Source organism: Opisthorchis viverrini (assembly GCF_000715545.1).
Source record: "Opisthorchis viverrini unplaced genomic scaffold opera_v5_20, whole genome shotgun sequence".
NCBI classification, from domain to species: domain Eukaryota; kingdom Metazoa; phylum Platyhelminthes; class Trematoda; order Opisthorchiida; family Opisthorchiidae; genus Opisthorchis; species Opisthorchis viverrini.
In genome coordinates, this window is record NW_008751676.1 from 872,806 (window position 1) to 900,544 (window position 27,739).

At 45.8% G+C, this 27,739-nt stretch overlaps 1 protein-coding gene across 1 annotated transcript in view; it reads left to right on the forward strand.

Moving 5' to 3' along the window:
• Window positions 1-1,998: 1,998 nt before the first annotated feature.
• T265_01805 (hypothetical protein) overlaps window positions 1,999-27,739 on the forward strand; it is a gene marked incomplete at both ends in the record, with an annotated part of 27,590 nt that continues 1,849 nt past the window's right edge. The window contains 5 exons of the mRNA XM_009165915.1: window positions 1,999-2,063; window positions 13,474-13,795; window positions 21,238-21,333; window positions 21,962-22,502; window positions 25,547-25,912. Of these exons, the coding sequence (XP_009164179.1) occupies window positions 1,999-2,063; window positions 13,474-13,795; window positions 21,238-21,333; window positions 21,962-22,502; window positions 25,547-25,912 (1,390 nt within the window). The remainder of the gene's footprint in view (window positions 2,064-13,473; window positions 13,796-21,237; window positions 21,334-21,961; window positions 22,503-25,546; window positions 25,913-27,739) is intronic.

Here is a 27,739-nt window from a genome sequence, read left to right on the forward strand (position 1 = left end):
GTTTGTGGTGCAAACACCCAGATGCTCCCAGACTGTCGGCGCCTGTGCTGGAGAATGCACATGCCCTTTCTATCAGGCGATTTGGCTCTCCTGCGTACACCGGCTCTCTGTATTTCGAGATCCGTCCGTTCCGAGCAGTAAGAATTATTCATCATTGACCATTTATTAGCTTGCTTTCCAATTCACCAACGATGGCTGTCAGATTACAACCTACCGGAAAAGGTTTACCCCTTACACTTGTTCCCAAATCACCCCCGACAGATTTCGACGGTCTTCGTAAACAACTGCATCGGGTGAGTGATTAGCTTCAGAGGCTAGAACCCAGGAGGGACACCGCCATATTTAAGTGGTTGATCGTTCAGGGACAAATCCTGCTGCGTCAAGCCTCAAAGTCTGCAACCGACGATCTGCCGTTGGTGGTCGAGGATACTGCGCCTCAACCCAGATGGGGGTCTGGAAACGCTGACTTGGGGTTCTGTGTGCTCTGTGACCGGCCTACTACTACCAGTGACCGCTGGTGTACAACGGATCGCGTGTCATATCACGCCGACTGTTGTGACGGTGAACCCTGCCCACTGTGTGGTGGTGCGCTTCAGGCTTGTCCCATAGGTGAGTCCACATGAAAATAAATCACTTTGGGTTCTTAGCTCCGGGCCCATCCAGAAAACGCAGAGGTGTGCTTGCTACCCGGTCCGCAAAGAGGGCGTCTTATGATGTCGACCTGGACCGAAGCACAGATTCCCAGCACATTGTGTCCCGTAAGTCTGTGTGCGTCCGTGTTTTCGGGTCCACAGAGGAACTACTCGACAGTCTTGAGTCAATGTCTGACAACTACGACTAACTCTGTAGAGCGCCAGCTAGATGAAAGAGACGAAGATGATTTCATGTGACCCATCGGCTCCGAAAAGTTTGTCTGTTAATGAGGTCCTATGCATTACATGTAAGTCTCGTATTTCTTGAGAGGTGCAGTAAACAGGCATGCGAAATAACCGCTGAAGATGGCATCGTGTGAACAGGCATCTACGACAGCATAGTCGCCGCAGTGAATTTTGGGGTAAGTATCTCTACCTGGTTGTCGGCCGCCCGCCTTATGGTGATATTTCGATATCCTGAATTATATCTTTCTCATTTCAGAACTTCAACGGCCAAATGAACGCTCTTCACGAAGAAGAAAATGCGCCTCCCAGAAGGACATATGTAAACTTCAAGACGACCAATATATCTCAAGATATCAAGACATCCATTTTGGGCCTTTTTTCCGTTACCGATGGGTGGATTAGTGAGGCATCGTGTACACCTAGCCGCATGTTAATGGTCTGCGTCGGTTAAGATCGTTCAGCTGTCTGGTATTATCGACGTAGGCTCAATGTGGCTAGTTAGTTAGGCATCGTGTGCCCATGGGCGCATGTTAGTGCTGTGCGTCGGTTGAGATCGTTCAGCTGTCTGGTATTATAGACGTAGGATCTATGTGGCTAGTGAGTTACGCATCACTGCAGATCCCTGGGAGATCTTGTGTCTGAGGAAATTGCCAAGCGCCTCAGCAGCGACCCGGACTTCGATCAAGCTCAGTACCATCTGTCCAACGAAGTGTTTGTGAAGAATAAGTCTCACCGGGAGAAATAAATTAAACCAGTTCGGCGCTACACACGTCACCTTATAAACTTCTCATAGCCTATCGGGCTCCGTCTCAGAATGTCTATATCTGCTGCAAGAGAACCCTGTCTGCCCATTATTACCATCAAGACCGATCACCCGGTTTAAAGCAGCCTATCAGCTTTGACTGGTTTCTGAGCGCGACGACTGTATCTCTATTTCAACTTTTACTTTTGCTGTAAAAACGTGGGATATCAGGGTGTTCACACGAAAAATCAGCATATCGTAATCACGGTTGAACAAATTTACCAATGCCTCGTCTACCACCACGTGAAGTTCCAGAATACGAGGCGGTGGTCGATCCGGCCGATGCAAGGTGGGTAGTAATCACGGACAAATTTACCAATGCCTCGTCTACCACCACGTGAAGTTCCAGAATACGAGGCGGTGGTCGATCCGGCCGATGCAAGGTGGGTATTAGTTCAACCGTCGATTCGCCGGTGGTTGATTCCGTATCGACTAGCAAAGCTTCAGCCTCTTGTGGAACGTGCCGCGGAATACGACGTTTAGTTGTGGTAATGGCTGGTTTTTCCCGTAGGCCGTGAGTATCGGCTGCGTCTTGCACACTCCACACTGAGGGCGACTAGCGGCTTAAATATGTCTGCATCGGTGCCTGGTTTGAGATCGACGTTGGTCGTTTAATATTTGTTGATTCGTTGTCCACTTCCGTCGATTGAAATGGGTCAGAATCCAATGTTAAACCTTCATTGTGGAAGTTATCGTTAGTCGACAAGGAGCCTCTAGCTGTACTTTCGATTGAGAGTCTTGAAGCAAATCTAGGCCGGAATGTGAGTTCACAGGTTTTAGACGACACTATATTGCATTGGGCTGGTTGTCCGTGGGTGTCACGCCGTGATCACATAGCGAGAACAGTCCGTATATGGGTTGCGTACTAACTTGTCCAGAACTGTTATCAGACAGGTTGTAAGATTCCGGTACGGTGCGATACAAACAGACCGGGTGGCTAGGGTTATGGTCTAGTTCTCCTTCCAAAGAGTGGACCACGGCCGATGATAGATATGTTGTATCACGAAGTAGAACTAGCGTCAAGTTCTGTGTTACGTTGTGGTTGACGAACGAGAGTGGCAGGAAAATCCTTTCTGTGAATGAGTGTAACTCATCTTGAAAGACTACCTTGGGGTCGACAATATAGCTAGAGTAAATCAATAGAATTCTGATAGAAAATTCACTTAAAATTAGCAGTATGACGATTTGGAAAAAACGCATTTCAACATCCCTAAGAGACCAGCAAATCAGTATACTGTCACGTAAAAGTAGATTTTTGATTTGTCATAGAGAACTGATGTTTGATATCGTAGCGTGCACGATGCTTAGCAAATAATTAGCGCGCACTACGGAATTTTTACTGGCAACAAAGAATCATCGACCAAAATTTGTTTGCACCAACGCGCCTACGCATATGTTGCATCTCCAAAGGCCATTTAGATTCTAATGTTGAGAAAATCTGTTCCGGTGGAAAAATACCTGAAGGTTACTTTCATTGTATGTGAGTCAACCTTTTCCACAATTCGTGATCTTTTATCATCAGGTAACTCATTCACAGTCGGCGGTGTTTATTAACCTGGAGATTTCGTTCACTTAAACAAACCGCCATAGTAAAGGATTTTCAATAATGCAGGAGCACATACATTATACATAGGCATTCTTAACTATGAAGTGGCAAGTCTGAAAATGCCGTAGATTTCGAGAAATCGATCTCATTGTGCGAAAAGCCAGCGGCGGCAGTGTTCCTTTAAACTTCATACACCCTTAAAATTTATGTATGCGTGCAAGACCCAAGCGTAGTTATGAATCTGTTAGGCGGAAATTCGCAACAGATCTCGCTTTACCGCTCGCTACGGCCGACAAGTCCATCCCAACCAAGATTGGTCGATAATTCGGGATGCTTGACGGTCCGGCACCAAGCCGAGATCTGATTGGTTGAAATTCTTAACCCAACAGCCAATCATGACCCAGTATTGGTCGAATGTCGGTTGTCAGTGGCGCGTCCAGGATTTCAGAATTTCCAGAGCGTTATGGCCGCCTATGCTATACATATGGAACGCTGTACAACTGTAAACTGAATTTCTGGCGCCGAGAAAGCTGCCTTCTAACATGAGCTATCCGGACTCATTCTTCGAGCAAGGAACATTGATATTGTGATCCCTGCGGACTGAGCTTCTCGAAATCACATTTGGGCCGTCGATTCGGAGTCGATGCTCGTCGCACAGGCAACAGAGAACCGCTGCTTCATTTGTATGCTGGTCTTGAACTGTTTCCAGCCAGTACGAAATTTTAGTATAAACATTCGCATCGCGTAACGTGGTGGCTACTAACTGCAAGTCGGTCGTGGGCTCCATTGGACCACGTGTCCTTCAGCCACCGGTGGAGAGCAAAATTCGAGACTGCCGTTACTTTTGGGGTATGCTACCTAATTCCGATCACGCCATGGTGCGTGCACGTCTGACAGTTTTCCTTCAGGCTCTAGCAAGTCAACAAGAAGCATGCCATCGAAGAACTACCATAGCTCAATAGTATCGATCTGCGCTATCCCAACAACTCTACGGCACACTAATACTGTACTGGTGGTGAGCACGTAGATGATGCATAAAAATATTTGATAGGAGCTGTGATAGTGGCGTTCAGTGCTGTCTGTCCGACTTCTCTGATTCGATCACAGTGCAACTGGATGTCATCAAGGCCGCTAGTCTTGGTTGACGCCAGGAAATCGATACCAGCAGGATATGATTATGAGGTGCATACAAACCCCTCAAACGCCACGTAGTGAAGAGCCTAAGGAAAGACCGAGAGCTCCGGTGGACATCAGAAGCTCGGAAGATGGAGAAGGCCTTTGCTACTGGAAACAGCTTACCCTATATCAAGTGGTACGATCGACTGGCCCTGGGAAAGTAGCGTTCAGTGGAAAGATAGGCAAAAAAGGCGGCTCATTGATTCATTCACAAAAATGTCGACTGGAAAAATGGGCCTAGCACTTCGAAGAACAGCTTAGCTAGCCTCCTGCAGCATAGCACGTAGAGAATATGCATACAGGCGAATGGGATGTACACCTTAATTGCCCGTCGGAGGAAGAAATAAAGTATAAAATATCGGCACTAAAACGTGAGGAGGCGCGAGGACCAGATGGTCTGTATTTTTTCCCGTTCAAAGAGAGCGGATGATCTCTGGTGAGCCATCTAACAAAACTTATTGGTGCTATGTGGAGCGGAGAGAAAGTGTCTGCACAACAGGGCATGTCGACAATTATTCCTCTTTTCAAAAAGGGTACGCAGACGCTGTCTGAAAGCCACCGTGGCATCGGCCTGGTAGCTGTGGTATCGAAGAACCTTTCTAATCTTATCCTCCAACGGCTTACAGGAAAGGCAGATCCGCAAAAACCAAGCTGCACTCATCGATCACATCTCCACCCTCTGACAGATTTTAGAACAGCGACGCTGTTTTCAGCAACCAACAATGGTTGTGCTCCTTGACTTGAAAGCTGTTGTCGTCTCTGTGGACTGTCAGGCACCATAGCAATGTCTATGGAGCAAAGGTATCCAACATAAATTCTTGACCCACCTTAAAGCGCTGCACACCAACTCTCGCGGACGTGTGAAGGAATAAGGGAAGCCCTTGTCTGAGTTTACCACATCAAGTTGTGTCAGGCAGTTTTGTCCTCTTTAACCTTTGCTCTTCAACTTTGTAATTGACATGATTATCAAGTACTCAGTACCAGCCTTTAATGCCTGTGGGGTCGAGGTGCTATGGAGGCTTCCACTCACAGATGGGAAGTACGCAGACAACATGGCCTATGTTGGACCTGACCTCGCGGTAATGCAAAAAATAAAAAAACAATGTACATAATTCTTCCACACGGTTTTGCGTGCGCTCCCCACCTACAAAGTGTAAGGTGCTATTGCAAGACTGGGTGGGCCGGAACCCTAACTTCATGCTTCAGGATGAGGCGGTTGATATAGTAGACAAATTCGCGTATTTGGACAGCTGTGTCAGCCCCGGTAGTCCCTGTCTAGGCTTAAGACACCTGACAAGATCCCAGCCCTCGGGCTTCCTATGGATGGCATGGCAGCTAGGCACCAAAGAGGTGTTACAGGTGAACTCTCATCTTTTCTCATATTTATTTAGTCTTTTGAAAGATAGTATTTCCATCTGGATTGGGAGGAACTTGCATCACGTGTGGCGTGGTCAAAGGTGGAGTTTACAATGCTTTGGTGTGCTATACATCATTATACGGGTCAGAAACCCGGCCGCCGCACGCCGAGGAAGTCGAACGACTTTCAACATTTGACCCTCCATGTCTCCGGACTGTTTTCTGATTCTGGCAGGAACAATGGATCAGTAATACTGAAGCACACTGAATGGTTTCCGGAGGAAATTACTCACCACGACAGATGAATTGGTCATACTTTATGGGCTGTGCTAGCTTGGCTACTTGTTCTGTGTGCCAGTCGAAGGATTTCCTCAAAGGGCTCTTTTCGCACAACTACACGAATGGTAGAAACGAGCCAGCGGAGGTCTCGTAATGACTCCGCAGTAAAGTATGCAAGCCATCACCCCCGAACACTGTTCTGGTGATTGTCGTCTCCCTGAATGGGGACTCGAGACGAGGCACATCATTGTTTGGTGACATTATCTTACGTGGCCATATCGCGCCCTTAACGGAGCTATTGCATCCAAGCTATTGCCTTCAATGTATAGCCTCCCTCCCGATCGCCAGTGGTAAGCCCACTGGCAACCCTTTATCTGCGCGTCAATTATATCAGCTACCGCCTCCAATGCCCAACTACCTAATCCATCTCCCCAAGTCGTCGGTGATTGTAACTGAGACAGCTATAAACACTGCACGGCAGGTATGCAGTTCTTACGCCTGATGATGACATCGGTCGCTGGAAACATCTAGCTCCATCATCTGCGGTAGTTGGGCCATGTGCCATGCATGCGAAAACCTTGTTTACCGAGGCGTATTGTTGTCCATGCCCCCTTCAGAATGGCGCGAACTGCCAGATGGAAGCGTATAACTTGACAGAGAGGTTGGAAAGATATTACGAAGGGTTTAGGTGTTGTTAGTTCGGCCTGTCTTCTACGATTGACCCCCGCTGTGCCCCTGTGTTTGCCTGAAGACATCAAGAAATGGCAGCTGATTGGTCGCATTCGCTTTCGTGAGCTCGCTTTCCAGATTGCTCGGTTAAGCTCCTGGGGCTGTAGGCGCCTCGGAATGCTTGTGGCAAATCTGCACCCCGTTTCTTCCCTCCTACACTTTCCTCTTCTTTACACTAATTTTTCCAGTGCAATTGAGTAAAAACTTCGGTTTTACGGCAGTGAAGCATCAGTGAAACATCACTGTCAGCAATGATGTTCCTGTCCATGATGATGTTGGTCGCTTTGTTGCTCCACTTGGGCGTTCATATCACCCACCAGGATGCTTATATTCGTTCTTGCTGACCGGAGCAGTACGAGAATTCTCCATAAAACCCGTTCTTCCCAGGCTCAGAGCTGCAGTCTGTCAGGACAAATGGTGATACGACAGAAAAACAGTGTTTAGCGCATCTATCTTTTAATTGGACCAGATAACCGTACAGCACATGGACGACCAGTCCAGTAAAGTACCGTCAGCATTGGAGCCGAGTGCGATTACCACAGCATACGTAGCTCGAACCATTGCGTCAGCCGCACCAAAAACCCGAAGAGTGAAATGTGAAAAATCTGACCTTCAATGAGGAAGGTGGAATCTTTTATGAGTGTTTCGGAAACATAAGACAGTCAGTGGAGAAGGAGAACAAGGTTTCTGCGAGGGATGCCGGATGACCACTTTGACGGACAATACGAGCATTGAAGGCTGCTTGTGCACTTTATTCTTATTCAAGTCCATGGGGGCGACATGGCTCGGTGGCACGAATTTACTGACCGGGAGGTCCGTGGTTCGACCTCGACCCCTGCCTCTCGACTTCTCCTGTGTAGGCTTGGACAGCCTGGCAGTATCCCAGTCCTCACGCTTCCATCTAGCGCCTAAATGATGTTACAGCTGGGCGATTCCTCATTTTTCTCTCTTCATTCAAGTTCTTAGTCGACAGGATCATGAGACGGACACTGCAAGGTCTTGAAAAACTTGCTGGTCAACAAGCTGCCCAGAAAACCTTGCGCAGGCGATGTCGTTTTTGCCGTGGAAGAGAAAAAAAACCACGAGTGATTTGGATTCACTTACCTAACTTCCGTCCTTTGACGTGCGCTTCGCACCCTCCCAGTGTAATGTCACGCTCCTTGATGTGCAGTCAATGAATAAGTCACTCACAATCCAAGGGCGGGTGTTTGAAATCGTGGAGTGGCATATGTATCTTGGAAATTGTATTGGTTCCAACTGTAGTGTGCTAGATGAGGTCAATTTACGGATATCAGAGTCTGCGGTCACTAATTTGAGATACCTATGCCCATTAATTGGTATATTCCTGCACCTCAAGGTACATGTGTATCAGGCAAAGGTGCGTGTGTGTGTGATTGTGAAACAGCCTCTGCGAGCAGCAAACGAGACGTCTGAGGGTCTTCGACAGCCGTTGTCTGAGAGCCACAGCTCGTGTAGGTTCGTATCGGCGAACACGGTAACACGGTAATTAGAAACCGTGTGTTCGGTTGTTCAAAGGATAACCACCAGCCGGCTGTAACACCCTTTCGGTGGCTAGCTGCCATGCCACCAGAAGGAGCACGAGGGCTGGAATACTGCCAGGTTGCCCAAGCCTAGACAGAGAAGTCGAAAGGCAGAGGTCGGGCTTGAACCACAGACCTTCCGGTCAGTAAATTCGCGCTCTTAATCACTTGAGCCACCTCGGTTGTTCAAAGCGAAGAATATATCCAGTACCAAGAGTTGCGGTGGTCACATCATGTATTGTGCATACCAAATCATTATTTGCCGAAGATTGCTGTTTTCCGTGATCAGTTCGCAGTGGCGCGAGTAGGGAGGTGATCAATCTTTGACCTGGCAAACAAATATCAAAGCAATCATCAAAAGCCTGGGTACTTCCGGTTCAACCCGCCTTTTGGGATGGTGCCCGCATGGTCTCCTGCATGATTAGGGACACTGCAAGGTGTGTCTAGTAATCGATGTCGTTGTCGTTGTTGTCTGTTTCAGTCCAAACCATTTAAATGGGTGTTTGAATATGCAGGTAACCCACATTGATTGTGGTAGGCTAGCACTATATTCCTTGTCTCTTGTGTGGCAGAGAAACATCAATGTCAAACAGTGGTGTTGTGCCGTGAAAGATGATGTATAAGCTAGCGGCATTAGTTCCTGTACTGTATGGTGCCAGTAATCGTACAGTGGATTTTCGGGGCATGATGTTCACAAAGATAAGGATGCATCTCCCAATGACGAAATTATTTTTGTTCTTGTATAACGACGTCCCCCGTAGCGATTCCGCTAAAAGAGTCGAATGGTTCCAAGTCGAGTGTGGTGTTGTTGTATAGGGATTCATGTGGTTTTCTGGGTCTGCAGTAGAATGGGAGGATGAGGCATCGTTAATGGGCAAAATTTCAGTTTCTAAACAATCACCGTAGATGATGGTGTTGGCTGAGGTTCCTCTTGTTCGGCAGTATGTTCGGGTTCTAGTTCTGTGTTGAACGTGTTGGATGGCAGGTCATTGACTTTAGGACCCAAGTGGCGTTAGGATACGGTTTCGTGTTTGCCATCGGGATGAGCTATGTGGGCGTACTGTGGATTGCAAGAGACTAGCTCTGCTTCCTGTACCAGAGGGTCATATTTAAAGGCTCGATCCTTTCGCTTTAAAAGGATAGGTTCAGGGACAGTAAGCCAGGTAGGCAAGGATACACCACTGGCTGATCTTCGTGTGAACGGCAGGAAAAGTTCATGTGGGGGTATAGTTGGTACTGGTACACAACAGATACAGTGGAGAGCATCAAGAAAGGCGATTTCCCAACGTGTATGAGGCAAGTTTCGTTGGTTTTAGAATTGGACGGATGGTCTTCCATAGGGTAGCATTAAGCCGTTTCACTTGACCGTTACATTGTGAATTGTGTGCAGCGATGTGACAAGTGACGACGTCTTTGTAGAACAAAAACTTTGGGTTCAGTTGACAGAACGGCAATCTGAGTGAATGTAGGCGGGCATGCCATAAAGGAAAAAGAGTTAACCCACAACGAATCACCATGGAAGGGGACATAAGCAAATGGGGGCCGGGATTACTCGTTGATGAGTGTTAAGAGGTACTTGTTACGAGTGTCTGAGTGAAGTGGAATGAAGTGATTACCAAGGCGTCCAAAAGGTTTTGTGGCTTTGGTAAGCTGACTACGAAAAAGACAAGATTTTTGTTTCAGGTAAGAGCATGTGGGACATTTAGGGATCTCAAGTTGGATATCGCCTAATGAAAAAGGAAGGTTCTTAGAACGAAAAAAATGCGCAAGTCTTGTGACTCCTGGATGGCATAGTATGTTGTGAAGCTCTTGAAATTCTTCTGTCTCAAAGATGTTAGCACAAAGGTTACGAGATCAGGCATCAGCAAGGCGGTTTTCTGTTCCTGGTCTATAGACGACGTTCTGGTTGTCTCCCGTCAATCCGGTTTTTTTACCGTTCACTCTTGTCATTATTTTACCTTTCTTCTGTACGTTGATCCGTGTTCATTTTGTAGTGTCTTCCGAGGAGATGGTGATGCCATTTGCAGATCGTTTCGACGATAGTACATACTTTGTTTTCGACAGCAGGTCTTGGAGAAAATGGTGACCGGTCGGTTACCGTCGCTCAGGGATGAACCAAATGCGATGTTGGGCTCATCAGTTTTGACGAAAAGAAGGATGCTGTAGCCGACAGTAACGGCAATCGCATTCTCCAATCCTTGCTTAAGGTTTCCAAGTGCCGTTCGGACACTCCGGAAGCGGAACTATTTCGTTTTTTTTATTATCAGGAAACGCCGTTATCCATTGGGAGCAGCAGGTGAACAGACCTACGGCTCTTCGTTCTGATTTTGCGTTCTGTAGAATTGGGTGGTCTCTTGTATCGTGCATGCGTTTTGGGTCAGGTTTGATAATACATTTGGAGACCTTGTAACCCAGAAGAGTAAGCCCTTCAATTGCGAAGCTGCTTTTTGTGTCGTTCAAAGCAATATATATTTTAAGGACATCAAGAAAATACCTATGATTATGGTCATGTTCATTTCTCATTTTGCCGCATACAGTAACCTGTTCGGCTTTGGTAATCTTGTTTAATGTTCGTTGGAAACACACAATCCATTCGTTACTCCAAAGGGAATGTGCCAAAACTGGTATAGGTTCCCGCGGGCTTCGAATGCAGTAAACAGTTCACCTGACTAGATTATTGGGGCCGAGATGGCCCAAGTGGTTAGAGCGCGAATTTACTGACCGGAAGGTCCGTGGTTCGAATCCGACCCCCGCCACTCGACTTCCCCTGTCTAGGCTTGGGCAGTCTGACAGTATCCCAGCCCTCGTGCTTCCTTCGGGTGGCATGGCAGCTAGGCACCAGAAGGGTGCTACAGCTGAACGCTTTCTTTCTTTTCTTATTGGAACCTGATGATATGCACCTTGGAGGTCCAGTGTGCTGTAGACGGTATAGAGTGCGATGGTTCCATTCGTTTGATCAAGTCTTGGTGAAGGGTAAGCGTCAAGGTAGGTAAAGCGATTGATGGTCTGGCTGTAGTCTATGACCATGCATCCCTTGTGTTTCGTACGCATTACGAGCACTTGCGCTTTCCATGGGGAATTTGATGCCTTGATTATGCCATCGGCGAGCATTCGGTCTACTTCCGTTAGTATGGCCTGTTCGTCTTCCTGTGTATGTCGAGAATATTTCGTTGTGATCGGTTTGCAGTTTCCAGCGAGCTTAGTGAACAAATATGGGAATTCCAGTTTCGCGGTTGTTACGCCACATAGGATGCCGCATTTGCCACCGAATGGGATTTCAACTTTATCATGTAACCCCAAGTTGTGTCCGAGACGGTTGTCTGCACAAAGGTTAGGCAATACACAAAGTGTGAACCGGTGTTTGTAGCATCTTTGTACTGAATGAATACAAGCAATGACCTTTGACGGAACATGAATGTGTCGTCGACGCTATTGTTATCACAAATTCGTATGGAAATAGTTTCCAGGTTTGCTGGACTAGTGAAAAAATGAAACTTCTGGAGCTGCCGGTGTCAGTAAGAGCTGGGACAGCAATGCCGTTGACCAGAAGATCTGTTGTAGTTTTAGATACGCTATTGGAAACGAAGAGATTGAGGAGTATTGAGCTGCACACATGTGATATTTCGAAGTTTTGAACCCACAGACACTTTGAAAATGTCTTCTTTTCCCACAAATTTTGCGAACTGATTCTTTAGCGAAACACTTGTAACAAGGTTGCTTGGGGTTCCCACAAAAGCAACTTGTTTTTGTGCAGCAGTGGTAAATGTTGTTTCGGGATTAACAAAGGGGACGCAGGGGTGGACGCAGAACAAGTAACGGATTGTTTGTATACGTCAAGGTCCAATTCATTTGACGTTAGCAGTTCCTTCTAAATGGTGTTCGACTGCAGTCCGGTTATCTCGCCATCCCGGATTGCTTCGTTTGTATGTTCCACATCAGATATTGCTTTTACTTCACAGTCCTTAGAAGATGACTTCAGTCTTTGAACGAACTGGCCACTATCTTCATCAGGTTCTTGTTTGTATGCAGCTAAAAGATGGCGTGCATACACGACATTTTTCGGGCGAATATAAACGTTTTTCCAGCAAGGTTATCGCAGAATCGTAGTCGCTACATCCTGAAATGGATTCATACACTGTATGGTCAATGTGATGTATGAAAGTTTCCAGTTTATTTGGACCTTCAGGCTTGACTGAGTTGATGTGAGTTTTGAAGGTACGAAACCAGTGAGTCCATCGTTCCCTGTCATCTGGTGATTGAGGATCAGCATTGAGCACCACGAATAAGGGAGTATGATCCATTTTTTATTAGACGACTAAATTGTTGCGAGAGTTGAATGGTTCCAGGTCGAGATTAGTGGGAAGACAAAATAGAAGGGCGTAATGTACACCGTAATCGTCTCATAACGGTAGTAAATGAGCTGAAATCGTAGAGTGAAAATTACCAGTTAATGATAAATGAAAAGTATGGTTTACATAATCATGACAGACTCCCTCTGATGCAACCATGTGGATACTCACGAAATTCTCAAGGCGATTCGTCCTGCCGTGTTACGAACAGAAATTAGCCCATCGTACCCAAGTTTTGATAAAAAGAGAGCGTGCACATTTAACAACAGAATAGTTGCATTGCATGCAACTGTGTATCGTACGGGAAACGGTGCAGGGAATTCTCTTTCTATCCCTCCATGATAGCTACGCAACGTTCTCATGGGGATGTTGGTGATGACGGTGATTTCAAGGTAACTAAAAAGTCAAGGGGTTCCATCTCCAAACGCCGTTGAAGAGTCCTCATGATGTCAGTTTCGTAGGCTGATCGTTTGCAGTGTTTTCCTGTCAGTTACGCCAGTTCTACTCATTCCGGAGCACAAACATTCACATACTGCTGGTGCTGTCAGTGATGATGGAATTGATTTGATTTTTTCAGCCCTTTAACCTTATCGCCCTGCGAACATGCTTGGAATTGTTTTTCTGGTGTATTCCTCTGTGAATTGCCTCCGAAGACATAGTCTGTAATGAAGTGAGTGGTCCCCGTCCATTTTATCTTTTGTCTGTATAGCGATATTTGCGAGTCGGATCCCACCAACCAAACACAAACTATCTATAACATCCCTTCGGGACAGCGGCATCAATGGTAAGTCGTGTACTTATTTTTCTTATTCTTCAGTTCGGTGGTGGACGATATTCAGAGCCATCATGCACAAGCGTCTGTTCCGTCGCAGGCTAAACGCCCGCGTCTTAACACGGCTGATTGTGAGGGATATTCACTCCCCGCAATTGGGGAAAAACTACCCAATCTGCCCTCTGAACGGAGTAGTATGGGCGTATTGTCGTTACCCAAACAAGATCCCATGGCCGATATTGACGACGAATGTGACATTCAAAGGGAACTTGTTCTGACCCGGGACTTCACGGAAATTTTGCCCGTTGAATTGTCGCTTCGAATTTTATCCTACTTGGCTCTATATGACATCCTTGAATGTGCTAAAGTAAGTTTTCTGTACTTGGTCACAGCTGCTTGTAAAATAAAGTGCCCTGTTTCTCTCCGCTGGTACCTGTAAACACACTGTCGACGTTTTGAGTTACTGTGTCCAGTCTTCATCACTTAGGAGCACTTTGCGCATTCACATTTTGGTGGTATAGTAAATGATCTTGGGATGGTGGTATTGTAAATAGAGAGCGATGATCGAGCCATTTGGTGGGCCCCTTTAGCTGTGCAGTCCCACTTTTCACGATGGCTTGGCAATTCGTGCCATGTTCTGATTCAAAACCTTATGCAGTTAATTCGCAAACTCTTCCAACAGCATTTCACTTGAAATTTGCTTTTTGTACTCATGTTTTGGTTCATAGTCAGTGAGATATTCTGATTGCCATAGGATTTGATCTGTTCTATCCACTGGGTAATCTACACGAACAGTTTCCAATTATTTACGGAAGGTGTGTCATTGGAAAACCAATAAATTCTGTTCGATTAGTTGTAGGGGGTTACAGCATTCGTAGAACGCATACTCACATTACTCTCTTTTTAACAGTCCCCCTATCCTGGTGCAATCATTCTACGGAGTCTATACTAGAGGGGGAGCACTGGATTGGGATTTCGTCCTTATTAAAGCCCTTCATAAGTGGGTATCCTTGACTGTACCGGAGCTTGAACTCCGGACTTCTGACATGCGGATTCGCCAGAATAATCGCACCAGGACAGGAGGAGCACTGTCTGAATGGAAGTGATGTGCATGTGGATTCTAAAATCCTACAACTAATCGAACTGTTGTCCAGCAGGTCTCACGTGTCTTTGGCGCAACCTGACTGGGAAGTTCTGACAGGCTGGTCAGTCTATTGACACAACCAGGGCAATTACTTGATCGTGTTTCGAGGCGTCGGGCACATATAGATCAAGTGTAAACACTGCCTATTGGGACGTGATGATTCAAGTGCGTCCATCGTGCGCTGGTGGAATAGTGATACAACGCTTGCCTCGCATGTTACATGTCCGGAGCTCAAAACCCGGCACGACCAAGGATATGCATTGTTGCTGGGCTCTAACTAGAGCGAAAATAGAATCTAGTGCTCTCTTCTTTTGTACGGACTCACTAGAACGATTGCGCTAAGACATGAAGAGCACTGTTCAAACCAGAGTGATGTGAAGCTAATTTTTGGCTCGAATTTTCGAATGGATGTATACAAGCCTGGAAGTAAGGCTGGGAAGTGTGTATGTGAGATATGTTTTGATAGCAGGGTTCGAGTGGAAACTGAAGTGCATCTGAGGGTACTGTAGATTATTTCGACTCCGTGCTCAGTCGCCGTACTATGATTTTTAAGTTGCCTTTGAGTAGTTAGTCGGGGTATACAGAATTCTTTCGATCTTTCATGTCTTGGAATGAGCACAGTATACCCAGAAAACGGGAGAAAGACGGCAGTGGCTATTTGTCACGAGGCATCTTATTCAAATCACCAATAGGATAACCTGAGTTTGTCAGTGTAGGCTGTTTTGGTTGTGTTCGGCACCGCACTTATGTTTAGGGGAGATGGGTAGCGATCTGGACGAACTGTAAGTAACCTAAGGTGATCTTATTGTTGACTTGAACTGAATACTTTATGACAAAAAGCCAACGACGTCTTTCCGTTCGTTTTGGTGTCCACTGTACTCATTGCACTGTCTAAAAGATTGCCATCTTAGCCTTTGAAGCCGTTTGACTTGAGAACGAGATTGAATTCGTTCTTATTCCAAGTGGGAATTTTCGAAAAATTCCCTCTTCATTCTATCAGCGCTCACCTTTTAATACGCAGTTTATGGATAAAACTGATTTAGGTGTGCGGTCTACATATCTTTATTGTTTATCGATCTTCCGGTTAATAATTGGGCATAGAGACCACACTTTAACACCGTACACGGATGAATGTTGAAACGCATACTCTCCTTGGTTATTCTGAGTGAAAAGTAGCGATACGAAACTACATTGATACATTGCATTCAACCTTGTGCTCCACTCGATACAACCGACCCACTCAAGTAGCAATAAAAATTTGCCATTCTTCTATTGTGTGATCAGGTGGTTTTCTTAGTTTTCAGCTTCGCGTATCCGAAATTTAGAATGGCAGTATCTTCTAACCTGAAATCAATTCTAGCAATAGGGACATTTTTTTGAACAACGACTTTACGTGATGTTTTGATGGTCTGCATTGGGATCGATGGTCGTTGTTGATACGGATACCTCACTATCATAAGACTATGCAGTTTGCCATGGCGAAAAGGTGATAAAGCCTACCGCAGTTGTTCTGGGTCACCTACGGCTTACCATCTGAAATTGGTGTTCCACAAACCACTGACGTCACCTAGCCTGCGTGAACTGTAAATTTTCTGGCCGACAGATTTACGCGAATTATAGGAAGACGAATCACACCAGTAGCGCAAACTTTCCGTGGGCTAGCTCCTACTTTGCTGTTGAATATGATATATCTGCACGGTTAGTATCTTCAACTTGTGCGGAGTAGTTATGGCGACTCTAGTGCGAACACTGATGTTTATCATTCTGCAGGTAGCCACTGGCATGAAATTCTTCCTCGTGGCATAATTCAAGGAGACCAATCAATTACTAACTATACATAATTAGTTTCTTGTTCGTCATCCCGTGGAACACCCGCTGAACCACGGAATCCCGGTTCACTTAAATCCAGTACCCTTCATTTCGCTCTATACAACAGCAGTAGTTCGCTTACTGTTGCTCAGTTATACTAAGGTAACCGACGAAGCTCCGTTCGCGTATTAAGTACATCCTACCTGAGTTTTTGTCCAAAAAAAATCGTTCAGCTGTAGCACCTTTTCGGTGCCTAACTGCCATGCCACCCAAACGTTGCACGAGGACTGGGGTACTTCCAGGTCGCTCAAGCCTAGACATGGAAAGTCGAGAGGCAGAGGTGGGATTCGAACCACGGCCTTCCGGTCAGTAGATTGGCGCTGTCACCACTTAGGCCATCTCGCCTGAGTTTTTGTCCACATGGACTAGAATGAGCAGCGTTTCACGTGGCAAAATTCCAAGCACAGAATATGTGTACTCTGGAGTAATTTGTAAAGTTTGACTTGATTAAGCATTACCACTTCGTTTTCACAATTTTCCCGCACACTAAGCTTGCTGTCTTCGAAAACGAATGTAACTGTATGGTTACTTTGCGGATTGTGTTTGTACCGGTCCATGCTTCTTCCGCATGCCTTACAGAGTTTGTACCACAAACTCGTTTTCAGGTATCTCACCGCTGGAATAAGATCGCTTGTGACCCACTATTGTGGTTTCGCTTATGTCAGAATAGCGGTCTTGTTTCGGACGCAATACGTACAATGGAGATGGATAAGCTTCCGCATCCACACGAAAAAGTGCAGAATTCATTTTCTCCATCGTACTCGACATCAAGTAAATCCTCGGGAAAGTCCTGCAGTGAACTTGGTGTTTCGCACTCTCCCTCAGCAGATATACTAAGTGTAAGTCATCATATTTTTACAGCGATACGACTAGGTTATTTTTTATGACACTTATCTTTAAACGCCAATTCCATGCTGTCAGTACACTCGGTGACAAAATTTTGACCACACTTTTTCAAGCACAACTTTTATCTAACCCTAAAACATCTAATATCGCTGTACTTTTGGAAACAGTGAATTTGGAGTAACTCTAAGGTTCATTTCAGCCTATCAGTCATAAAACATATACCAAGAGTACCTTGGTTCAAGCTGCTACAGTTTCGGTCATCGGCAAATGGAAGAGCTGTTACTCAATTAAAGCTATAACTTTGATACAGCAGAATCAGTCGCCGCGTAAATGAGCCCTGTCTGTCACTATCATTAACTGCTGAAGTTGGGTCCCGGGGTCCCCATCAGGGGAGGCAGGGGTTTCAACCCGACTTAGTTTACTGGTTGTTGTCTTCATACACTGTATATCTCCCGGTCGTTTCTATTCAGCACAGGACTGCACAAAATAGCTATGGGAGGCAAACGGTCCTCTGGCATGCAAAAAGTACGTCTCAACCAGCGTGATCTGTGAAACATGAGCAGCTCATTTTTCGCAGGAGATTACATTTTTTTCTAAAAATCATCTGGCTAAATCGAAATTTCCACCAGAAACAATGCTCCGGAGACACTGATAGTCAAACAGGCAGTTTTCGTACACGTTTCTGATCTACGGGGCGGTACAAATCGCACTGTCGCACTGTAAGAGCCAGGCTGAGCGAAAATGATGGTTATCTCCGTGAGTATTCGATTTCACGGCTACGACAAGTGAGACTTTAGAAGCTGCGAATTGACTTGCGTAGCTTCGCCACAGTGATCCTCTGAGTGTTTAAACAACCACCGAAAGAATCAGATGAAAACTCTTATTTTTAACGCACCAACTAAAGCAGCCAAATTTAAAGAAAAGCCTTTTTATTAGTGAAATTACCTGCGTGCATAATTTCCAAAACGGAGGCGAAAGCCAGTTCAAACACCCATGCACAGGCTCGATTCATAGAAGACGGAGTTGAAGTCCGCGATTTGAAGCACTAGGCTACCCAGGACCTGTACAAAAATAAGTATGGTGGAGTGGATTTGATACATTGCTCCATGAGAATCATGTTTTCAACCTTGCTAGTTGTAAATTGTGGTGAAGCTTTGCTTCTTGACATATGAAACGGACGGGTGCCTGATCTGAATCAACGTATGTGTTCCCAAACGGCCGGCAGTCAAGGACTGAGCTGTGGCATCGGTAGCTTACGGTGATATCGTCAGTTCTACTCCAAGATTGTTCAGCAGCAGAGGGCGCCCGGTGGCGTAACGAGGCTTACTGCGTATAGACCTAGTATGGCTAAGAAACAGCTGGTGATAAATATGAAGTTGCAAAAGCCGTTCATTATCACTATGTTTTGCGTCTAAGCTTAACGTACCACCAGGTCATGCCTGTAATGAACTAAGGTGTTCTACCCGTGCATTGAATTCTATTGCCATTTTGTCTTTATCCGATCTTTTGGAGCCCAAGAGGGCGGTCATTTCTCGACAGGTGTTTTTCGATGAATTACAGCTGTAGCTGATCGATAAATGGACGCGACAAAAAAAAAAAAACGTCTAGCTGATAGAAAAGGCACCAAAAAAAAAAAAAGAAACGTCAGTATTTCGATGAGTGCAATGTTTTGTGGAAATGTACAGCACAGAGTATTGCGTTTACAACCGAGTAATGAAACCTCGGCCCGCAAGCGTAGGGTGTCACCAACACCGACACAACTCTGCAGCATCTTAGCATCACCGGAGCTTTATATTTGATGTCGTCGAAATAAAGAGGATGCTATAAACCCTGTACGTTTATCTTGCGCTCGAGCCTGAGTGATTCAGCGGATGTCAGTCTGTGAAGTAGGTGAGTGCGTGCAATTCCAGTTTGTTGACCGATCTACCTTTGAGATCTAAGTGAGAGTAACTGCCCTGTGTGTGGGGATGCGGGGCCATAAGAATGGCTATCAAGCGGAGAGCCAAGAGGTAGTGAAGAAGGATGGAAAGTGTCAGTACTTGCATACTTTGGTTTATCCGCCATGCTGTGTGCAGCAAATAGGGCGACCCGAGTGACGTCACCACCTGACGGTCGATGCGGCATGAAAGAACTTTCATTTGTGAAGTTGATGGTTTTATGTGAGGTGAGGTTCATTTAAGCTGCCAAAACTCAGACGAGAGTACAATTAAGGTTCCAAGTCAACTTCGGCTCACAAACCTGACCGCAAGACAGTAGTGGTTTGTCCAAGACGACTGGAGTTGCCCACACTTTCGCAGTTGTTCCAACTGCCAACCAGGAGGGCCAGGAGACTGTTCATCGAATTCTTATCCACTAACCGATTGGATGGGGTCAGTGGATGCTGAGGCAGAGAATGCACCTTGTAGTGATACGTTGTATCCTACACGTCCGTAACTCATACTAAGGTTCCGAAACCGTCACACCACTATGGGGTGCATTCTCACGATGGGATGATAAACCTAACTAATCAGAGTCATGCTCATTAAAATCGCCGGGAAGTCGGATGGTGGCATGTGTTAGCAGTTGACATTTAGTACGAAAAAGTTTAAAAGTATCGCTGTCAATCCACGGAAAATCCAACACAACGGACATGAGAAACACTATGTTGGCCATATTCGGAGATTATCTAGCGGAATACACAATATTAGCTTGCAAGCAGGAAACGCGATCAATTAGCACTGGTTTTTGCGGATGAAGGTCCAAAGGGAATAGCGTGCAAATGCTAGCTCTTCCAAGAACCCGTTGTACTCTACGGAAAACCTAAAAACAAACATTGATATTGACCTAACTTTTCAGCCATTGCCTCAGCTCACGAAACGGTATAACAAATTAGGCACGAACTTGAGCGTAGAAAAGCGCTAGATCTTGATTTCGTATTAATAGCCGGTGATGATAGCTTTTGGATGGACTGGTGAAAAAGTGCAGTCAGAAGGGTGTGGGTGGTCTGGGTAGAAAACGCAGATAAATCAGCAAAGAGAGTACATGCGGAGAAATAGAGTTTGTACAAGCAGAGGAACGGAAGTCGAGCGTAACATGAGTGTTTGTTTTCGTAGTTTGTCATAGGATCTACCACTATTTGGCTGCTCGTATCAAAGTAGGGGACTTTCTTGGAAGGACTAATTATAGCCTTCGGCTGAAGAACCTGCCCAGATAGTCAAGGTTACCCCTCAAACACCTCCGTTAATGAGATTAATCAAGTTTTGTAGGGGACCGACCGGCCAGGCCGTAACCTGGCAGTGCCGTCGCGTTCGCGTCTGTCCCTTAGTCGCAGGCGACTCATTCGTAAGTAACCTTAACCCGTATGAGGCAAGGGGCCATTACTCTGTCCACAACCTTTGGACGTGTCCGAAGCTAGGCAGTCCCGTTCGGTTTCTACACGTAATTCGGAGTGCCGCAGACCTAGAGGTAGACCAAACTGAGTGAAGGATGTTACGAAATTTTAATGTTGTTTGCCTTCAAGGATGGGATCCACGTGGCTCCATCATGCGCTGGAGACACCGCAGTATAGTAGCTAAGCGATGTCAGTAGTGTTCAGGCTTCAGTTCCTGCCGGGGTCGTCCGACAGTGTAGCATAAGCGTAGGCTTCTCGCAGATATTTTAGTAGGCTAGTCCTGGGTCCTCACCCTGTCACACATTTCCTTTCCAATATAAAACTTTGTTCAAATAAATTGACATTTTGGTGCGGCAGTGAAGCACTAGCGTTTTCCAGTGTTACTGTCAACAATGATGACTCCAAATAGCCTGACGATGTGCCACTGTGATTTTCACCTCATTATTCATTAAAGATCCCGCGAAGAATTGTGTATAAGTAACAATGTGCTGGGCTGCTCATTTTGAGCAGTATGTTTTCCGACAAATTTTGCGCAAATGCAATCCCAAACTGTTTTTGCCATTTCATTTCCCCACCTTAGGTCGACTGGAAGATGGTCTTCCGGCGAAACGTCGAGTCCCAGTGTAACTGGCGCCATGGTACCCACTTAAAGCCCATTGTGCTTTCAGCTCATCACGTACGTGATGTTAATTCAACCCTAGCACACCCTTGAATTTTGGTATCTTATCTGTCGGTTCATGCGAATCGGATTTCTGCTGATTTTTGTGCAAGCGACTAGCTTATTGCACTATTATGGGCATGGCTACCCGTGCCTGCTTTGTTTCTGAGTACTAATCGGTTTACAGGTTCTATCCGTTTGTGCATACAAGAGTGCCTTGTATTCATAGCATGGGTGTGTTGTGCGATAGAAGTTCATCTATCAACTGCCCCGTGAGCCATGTTAAATGCGGTCCACAGTATTACAAGCGGCAAAGCGACTCACGTAGTCGCCCGAACTGTATGTGCCACACGCACATATGCAAATGGTGAGTGAATCGCGCTAGGCTCCTACTGCCTGTTATTGACTTTTATGCGCTCCACACTGCTGTCCAGGCTCCAACTTCGCAGCGCTGTTGGATTCCGAAAGCACTTGTGATCATTAGACAGCTGAAGTCTATATTCGATTCATCCCATTAAGTGAACTCAAAAATCGCTTATCCCTAATGGATTTGAACGGAATTTAGCTTCGATGCCTTCAACTGGATTGCTTTGTTTCTTACTTAAAATTAGTGACCTCAAAAGGAAACTTTTTTACCCCCCTCCAGAATCATGTCATCACTTGCTTAGAGGTATACAATGACTGGGCAATCACCGGTTCTGACGATTCAAGCATATGCATTTGGAGCATTACTCGCGGGTCGCTATTGATCAACTTGTTCGGACATATTGGTGGCGTCTGGTCCCTCACGGTTCTTGCACCGAATAGTGGTGGACATGAGCAACGACCACTCCTGGTATCCGGAAGCTGTGATCGAACAGCTCGTGTTTGGCTGCTTGATGGTCTTCGATGGCCTTGCATAGCCACACTCTTTGGACATCAGTCTACTGTACGTTGTCTAGCGGGTCAGCGGGCAGTAAGCAGTTGCTTCACTCATGGGCAAAAAGAGTGGAGCTGTTTCGACCAGAACTCTGAAGTCCATACAATCGACATTGACAATCAGGCGACTGGTTTGCCTTCCACAACGGAACAATCAACTGTGGTCGATGCAGAATCAGGCAGATTACGACTTGTGGCCACTGGCAGCAGAGACACAACCGTCCGTTTATGGAATGCCCTCTCGGGTCGTTGTCTGCGACTGTTTGAAGGTATCTTTTGAAACCAGAATTCTGCTGATAGTTGTCAATTTTCGCCCTCTTTTCGCGTTCTCTATCCGCTTGATGGTTTTTTTACTTGACAGTTATTGTTATTATTATTAATCTTAATGGCACAATCGAGGTGACATTATCAGTACGTTATTAGGGAGCGTGGAGAAGCGTAGCGACCACTTAATTGAATGTCGCCCTCTGCGGTTATTCCCTTTTCGATCAGATTGAAGGCTGCTGTTTTAGTAGCTATTTTGATCAAACTCTTTGCATAACCGAAAAATTTTCAATATCCTGTGGGCACGAACCGTGAGAAGGATGTGGACCAATGATTCGGGTAAGTACAGAGTGCTCGCAAAGAAGCGATCCCGGTCTTCAGCTCAGCGTCGCTGTAAATAGACCACTGTGTTGTGTTTTCTTTATGCATAGAGAAGGGCAGCGGGATTCTCGGTGAGCGGGAAATAAATCAGAGGTCAAGGTGTCCAACCGTTCCTGTCCACATATTTAATGCTTCTGTCCTTCCCCTTGTTTTACTTGTCAGAAACCTGACCGCTGCGCGCTTGAGATGGTAAAAGACTTTCGGTGTTTAGCCATCTATGTCTCCGGAGCGTTGCCCGCATCTGGCGGGAACACTGAATCAGTAATGCTAAAGCACATCGAATGGTTTTCGGAACAAATAACTCACCCAGTGTAATTTAGTAAAAACTTGTGGTTTTACGACCGTGGGGCATCAGTGAAACATCACTGTCAGCGCTGATGTCTTTGTGTGTGATGACGTTGGTCGCTTAGTTGTTCAACTTGGGCGTTCATTTCACCAACCAGGATGATTATATCCGTTCTTGCTGACCGAAGCCGTTGCGACATATTTCCGTAAAACCTGTTTTTTCCGGACTCAGAACCTGCGGTCTTTCAGGACGGCTGCCGATACGACACAGAAACGGTGTCTAGTTAATCGATCTTTTAACTGAACCAGACAACCTTACAGCGCATAGACGGCTGTTTACTGGATCCAGTCCAGTAAAGCACTTTTAGCCTTGGGGCGGAGTGCTATTACCACAGCATAGATACCTCGAACCATTGCGTTAGCCTACGAGAAACTCGAGGAATATGTGGAAGCTTAAGTTGCATAGCGAAGTGAATCCTCTATGAGTGTTTCGGAAACACAAGACAGTCAACAAAGTGGGAGAACAAGGTTTCAGCGACGGATGCCGGATAACTAACTTGATAGATAGTACGAATATTAAAGTCTGTATGCCCATTTTATTCTTATTCGAGTTCGTGGTCGACAGGATAATGAGACGGACCTTGGAAGGTCCTGAAACGCTGGTGGTCGACAGTTTGCTGGGGAAAATCCTGTCGATGTAGAATGTGCAGACGTCGTTTTCGTCATCGAAGAGGAAAAAAACCATAGGTGTCTTTGGATGCGTTGACTCAAGTCCTCCTATCCTTCGACGTGCGCTTCGCACCCTCCAAGTGTAATATCACGCTCCTTGACATGCAGTCAATGAATAAGTCACTCGCAATCCAAGGAGGGGTGCTTGAAATTGTGGAGTGTTATACGTATCTTGGAGGCTGTGTTGGTTTCAACTGTAGTGTGCTAGATGAGGTCAATTTACGGATCTCGGAGTCTGCTGTCACTAATTTGAGATACATATGCCGACTAATTGGTATATCCCTGCACTTCAAGGTACGTGTGTGTGAAACAGCCTCTGCGAACTGTAGTGGATGAGGTCAATTTACGGATCTCGGAGTCTGCTGTCACTAATTTGAGATACATATGCCGACTAATTGGTATATCCCTGCACTTCAAGGTACGTGTGTGTGAAACAGCCTCTGCGATCAGCAGACCAGACGTCTTCAGGTCTTCTACAACCGTTGTCTGAGAGCCACAGCTCATGTAGGCCGGTATCGGCCAATCCGCAACGTGGCAATTAGAAAACAAGTGTTTGGTTGTGCGTGGGGGACTTTAATCGAAGAATATAGTCGGTACCACAAGTTGAGGTGGTCAGGTCCCACTGAGAAACCTGTAATACGCGTCAATTTTATCAGCTGCCTCCTCCAATGCGCGGCTACCCACTCTATCTCTCCAAGTCGTCGCTGAATGTAACTGTGGCAGCTATAACCACTGTATGATAAGTACGCGTTTTTTACAGCTGATGATGACAATGGTCTGTCCCTTCCCGACCAGGCTAGGTTGGCATTGTCTTTCTTTTGAAAAACACGTGCTGAAACTGGTTTAGGTAAGGATTGTGGACAGCTTGGTCGATCTCCACCTTGTTCAGTTAATTCACACTAAAGGAACGGTGAACCTTACTTTTCTGCTTCTTTTCTAATGCACAGAACACAATTACCAACTGCCTTTTAGCTCAAACCGAGCTGGTTACCAGGCTAAGTAAATCCTATCCCATAAGTGAAATCAACCTATGTTGAGAAGCCATAATCTCTCTCCACCGTTTTAGTGCGAATCTTCCGGATATTGGAAGTGATCCGTAACATTTCTAAACGAATTCGACGAACAGTCCGGTTGCATGCAGCAGAGTAATCCTGAGTGTAACCTGTACTCAGGACAGAAGATCACTCACCATTCAACTAACCAGATACGACCAATCTTTTCCCCAAGGAAAGCACAAGTAAATGAGCTCTGCGATAAGTAGCTGTCATTTTCGGGGTCAACGGTGTCACGTGAGTTGAAGTATATCGATAAAAGAAGGCTGGCGCTGTATCGTTTCTGGAGGTACATAGCCGGTGTTCAAACTGTCGTCCAAAATACTTTGTGTACCATTTTTGCATTCTCAACAAAAATGCGCATCGATTCTTCGTAAAGGTCAAATTCATCAGCCGCAAAATAGAACCCGAGTTTGTTATAGTGTCATTGCCACCCTACCGTGGTTATGTGGCAACTAAACCTCCACCCAGTGAAAATAGGGTCACCGGAACTAGGGTTTGTTTACGTGGATAACATTAACATATGTTCCCCCTTGTTCCTGTATATTGCTCTACCTTACCTTACGATCGAGAACGTAAATATCCTTATTCATTTGTCACAGGCCACCGTGGTGCCATAAGATGTGTTCAGTTCAACGAATGGAAAGTCGTTTCCGGAAGCTACGACTGCACTGTACGCATATGGAGCATAGTAACCGGTACTTGTCTAAACGTACTGATTGGCCACGAAAATCGAGTCTACACACTCGTGTTTGATGGTGTGCATGTGATCACCGCAAGTCTGGACACAACGATTCGTGTTTGGAGCGCCTCTACCGGTGAACTGAGACACACCTTCCGTGGACACCGTTCGTTGACAAGCGGAATGGCGCACGACACGTACTCTCGGGTTTTGGTATCCAGCAATGCTGATGAGACCCTGCGCATCTGGGATCTACAGACAGGTCACTGTTTGCACACTCTGGCAGGTAAATTGCTTGTCATAATTTCCTTCGTATATTGAGTACTTTTGCTACAGGCTATCGGAAGTTTTAACGAATACCAGTCGCCGAGTTTGAAGTAACCCTAGAAGTTTGATGAGTGAGTGTTTCGAAGGTTCACCTAACGGACCTTATGGTTGCGCCGATTGTGGAGCGAAGCGTGACTACGACGAAGGAAATAGCTTGAATTCTTGTTTCGTTGAAACTAATTGTTGCCAAAGTCTGCCAGTATTCCACCGCATAAGCTCCCTGACTTTAGTGTTCTAAGATTTCGACGTCAGACCATCAATTTTTATTGTTTTCACATCCTGTATGGTTTCTTGACTAAGAAGCGCCAATACTAAAGAGTGGTACTAACCAAATATTGCTAGTTACTTCACGTTGGGCGACGGAGTGCACAAATGGCCAAGTTATCTAAACCAATGTGCCCACTCTCGGAATTGTCCAGTAGCAATGAACGCACGCCCAGAAAACAGCTCGTATGATCGTGATATTACCGGTCTTTCACATTTTGATATTGTTTCCACCTTCCATTTAAACTATCCTAGATAAGACCATTCTGCTTAGTCACGACAGGAGAGCATTAAATGCGAGTGACACGGATACAGAGACCTACGTATCATTTCTATAGTTCTGAGGGATACGTAGGTATCTGCTGTTATATCAGATTTCTTTTCGCACGCAGGCACCTATCATAATAAGTGTACGGAAAGGCTGACGCGCTTGAACGTCTTTCGTGGTGCTACTTCCCGGCCCCTCTCTCCACAACATTATACTATTTGCCAGCTCTTCACAAATGGTTAACCTGTGCTGTAAGTTAGTCTATACCGAATAGCCCTAGGTATTTACGCTTCGTCTTAGATTGATATCACCTACAGGATGCATGCTCTTGAAAAATTCCAAAATCTCGTTTCAGAAGAGCTTGATAAAGAATCGGTAGTTTTTATTTGGGCAACGTTTCGCTTATGACACAAAAGCTTCATCAGGACAAGTGAACAGGTCACCAAATTGGCCAGGTTATAAGACAGACGGGGAACCAATCAGTAAGTCCTCTGCACACTAGATCAGTGTTGATTGTCAATTAACAGCTCTTGTCGGCTAGCGTGGGTGTCAAATTCTTGAATTAGTCGGTTGGGGGAGTTTCAAATTACTTTCGATCGCTTTTCGTTCCTTCATCTTCCACTTCAGGGTGCTTCACTTGATGATTCACCCCGGGTGCCACTGGTAGATCATTGATCACCGGGGGACGTGAGTGTTACGACAATTTAGTTGGGGGGGAGGTGCGTAAGGTTAAGTGGAGTTCAGATGATGACCACTCTCCCCACTGATGATCGCACACCAATACGTGTTAGCTCGAGTGACATAGAACAGTTCTCTGCACGCTCGCCTTTTCCACGCCTTCTATTATTTTAACACTGGGATGCTTGGCGATTTCTACCGCCTCAGCCATCAGTCTCTGCTGAGGTGGACGTAGTCCCCGCCTCAAAACCTCGACATTTTCTAAGTTTATTTTGTGCCCCATGTCCAGTGCGTGTTCCGCGGTTGCCGAGTCTCTCAGTAACGCTTGATATTCATCTGCGTTTCTCGGCGGCCTGTTTATTTTTCTACTATGCTCTCTGACTCTGATGTGTAGTTCCCTGGCCGTCTGTCCTATTTAGACGTTTGTGCAGTCGTTACACTTTATTTTGTAGACACAGTCCCTAGTCCTGTTTGCCGGGAGGCGATCCTTTATTTGCACCAGTGCAGAGCGCAGAGTGTTCCCCCTTTGGAAAGCTACTCTTATGTTAGCTGTGTTTAAAATTCTTCGAATTGCCT